At 49.4% G+C, this 2,035-nt stretch overlaps 1 protein-coding gene across 1 annotated transcript; it reads left to right on the forward strand.

The window, feature by feature from the left end:
• Positions 1-231: 231 nt before the first annotated feature.
• Positions 232-1,557, forward strand: LOC149251436 (uncharacterized). Its single transcript, XM_089453883.1, has 3 exons — positions 232-994; positions 1,075-1,307; positions 1,546-1,557. Exons 1-3 carry the CDS (start codon positions 232-234, stop codon positions 1,555-1,557), a joined length of 1,008 nt encoding a protein of 335 aa, XP_089310009.1.
• Positions 1,558-2,035: the final 478 nt, after the last annotated feature.

The raw sequence follows: 2,035 nt of genomic DNA on the forward strand, positions 1-2,035 counted from the left end.
AAAGAGCTGCCATTGTCAGCGCGGCTGTTTCTAAAACAGTCGCGCTGGCGCGGAAAAATTTTGTTTTTTTGAAAATGAACGTGAATTTTTACCTGGAAGCACTTCTGATCGGTTTTATTGTTCATGCAGGACATCATGGCTTTTCAATGGCAAGAGAGAGTTCACGATGTGGAGGATGTGGCTGCTTGGGGAGACGTAAATTGTTGCAACGCCATGCGGGCGTGTGGATTCATGAAATTCTTCCTAACGCCGCGTCTAAGGGCCCAACATGATTTGCTGGAGCTGCTGATCAGGGCATGGAACCCGGTGGACCAAAAATTCACCATCCGCGGTCACGACATCGAGTTCGATCATATGGACATCTTCTTCTTGACTGGGCTGTCGCGCCGAGGTGGGAGGCCCATCTTAGAGGGGCAGCAACCTAGCGGTGGTACCCTGGATGACTTAATGGCTGAGGTTTGCCCAGGGGCAGTAAAGACGCGGAGTGGGAAGTGCTCGATCCCCACAGTGAGAGACATAGTGTTGCGCACCATCCTGTTCATGGTGACCCGGGCAGCGGGCAGCATGGCGAACCATGAGGCGTCCAAGACTCATCTCCTACTAGCCCTCGAGTGTCTCGAGCCTACCGTGTTCGACTGGTGCACTGCAGTGTGCAACAATATGAAAAGGCAGTTGAGCAACTGCCGTCGCGGAGAGACGAAGCAGTTCGGGTATGGATCGATCCTGGTCCCGCTTATTCTGGAGCGAGTACCAGCCATGCGGCTGCAGTCTATGGCTGTGGATGCCCCCAGAGATCCTCGAGAGACGAGGGCCACTCGATGGGCTCGGATTATGCCACGTGGGGGTGGCGGCCGACCACATAGCTGGGGGGTATATTTCAGAGACTGGTTGGACCAACAGGAGATCTTCGTACAGGATTGGCCATATGCAGGGATGGATTTCCGCAATGATCCTGACTTGGTGCTGCCTCCGGGTGAACAGTGGGATGATGCAGGTATGACACTTTTTGTCTTTTTGAGTTTTGTATATTTTTTTTTATTATGTACATGTCCTAATAAATGTCTTGTCACGCAGATGTAGGGCCTACTAGACCGATTGGCCTGGCTGTCACGGCACGGAGAGAGGGCCCAGGAGCCGGAGCTTTGGCCTTAGCCCCTCCAGAGGCCAACACGCCAGAGGTTGTGGCTCGCAACCTTGAGGGGTTGCTGGAGGGGGTACCGGATTTCCAGGGGGTTGAGGAGGTCCCTGTGGAGCATCAGATCCACACAGTGGGTGTGGAACCCAGAGTGCACCGCCTTCTGAGGCGGGTGGCACGAGCGGCCGTGTACTACAGAGAGCACCACCCAGCCGATTAGTCACCTAGGTTTTATTTCCACTGTTTATTTTGAGACATTATGACTCGGATGTACTGAGATTTTGGGACACGTACTTCTATTTTTGAGCGCCTCAGTGCGCCACACGATATATATATATATACATACCGGTTTTTGGATGAGTCGTTGTTACATATGATGATGTGTTATCTGTATTATGCGTTTGTTTTAGTACAATTTGTGATCTTATGTATGGATTCGCATGACACTCGACTCATGGATTTTATATGTTTAATGCAAGCTTAAAAACACACGTGCAAACTATGCTTGGAATGGCTTATTTACATATGCTTATGGTCTTACTATGCTGTTCTTTCCTTCTTTGTATGATGTTTATCTGTTTCGCAAATGTCTGTCTAATACATGATTTGCCAATGCATCAGTCAACGTATTTAATCGTCTTGGAATATGCTGATAAGTAATGAAATCAAAACTCCGTTCTAACAATCTCACACGTAGGTATAACCTTAATATGCGCTGGTCTCTGACGGAATATTGCCTGTTTAGTTGATGGACCACCAACTGGGAGTCCAGGTTTACCACTAGCTCTCGGATGCCGAGGTCAACTGCTTCGGCAAGCAATTCTATTACAGCACTGTACTCGGCAACATTGTTAGTGGTACGACCTAGGCACACACCCTGTAGGTTTATCAACTCCCCGT

The sequence above is a fragment of the Pinus tabuliformis genome, chromosome 7 (genome assembly GCF_031772625.1).
Source record: "Pinus tabuliformis cultivar Carrire ecotype Pingquan chromosome 7, CPIR1, whole genome shotgun sequence".
In the NCBI taxonomy this organism is placed as follows: Eukaryota; Viridiplantae; Streptophyta; class Pinopsida; order Pinales; family Pinaceae; genus Pinus; species Pinus tabuliformis.

Coding starts and splice junctions, on each gene's coding strand:
- LOC149251436 (XM_089453883.1), top strand. CDS start 232: ATGAAATTCTTCCTAACGCCGCGTCTAAGGGCCCAACATGATTTGCTG. Junction 995..1,074: donor TGAACAGTGGGATGATGCAG/GTATGACACTTT, acceptor CTTGTCACGCAG/ATGTAGGGCCTACTAGACCG.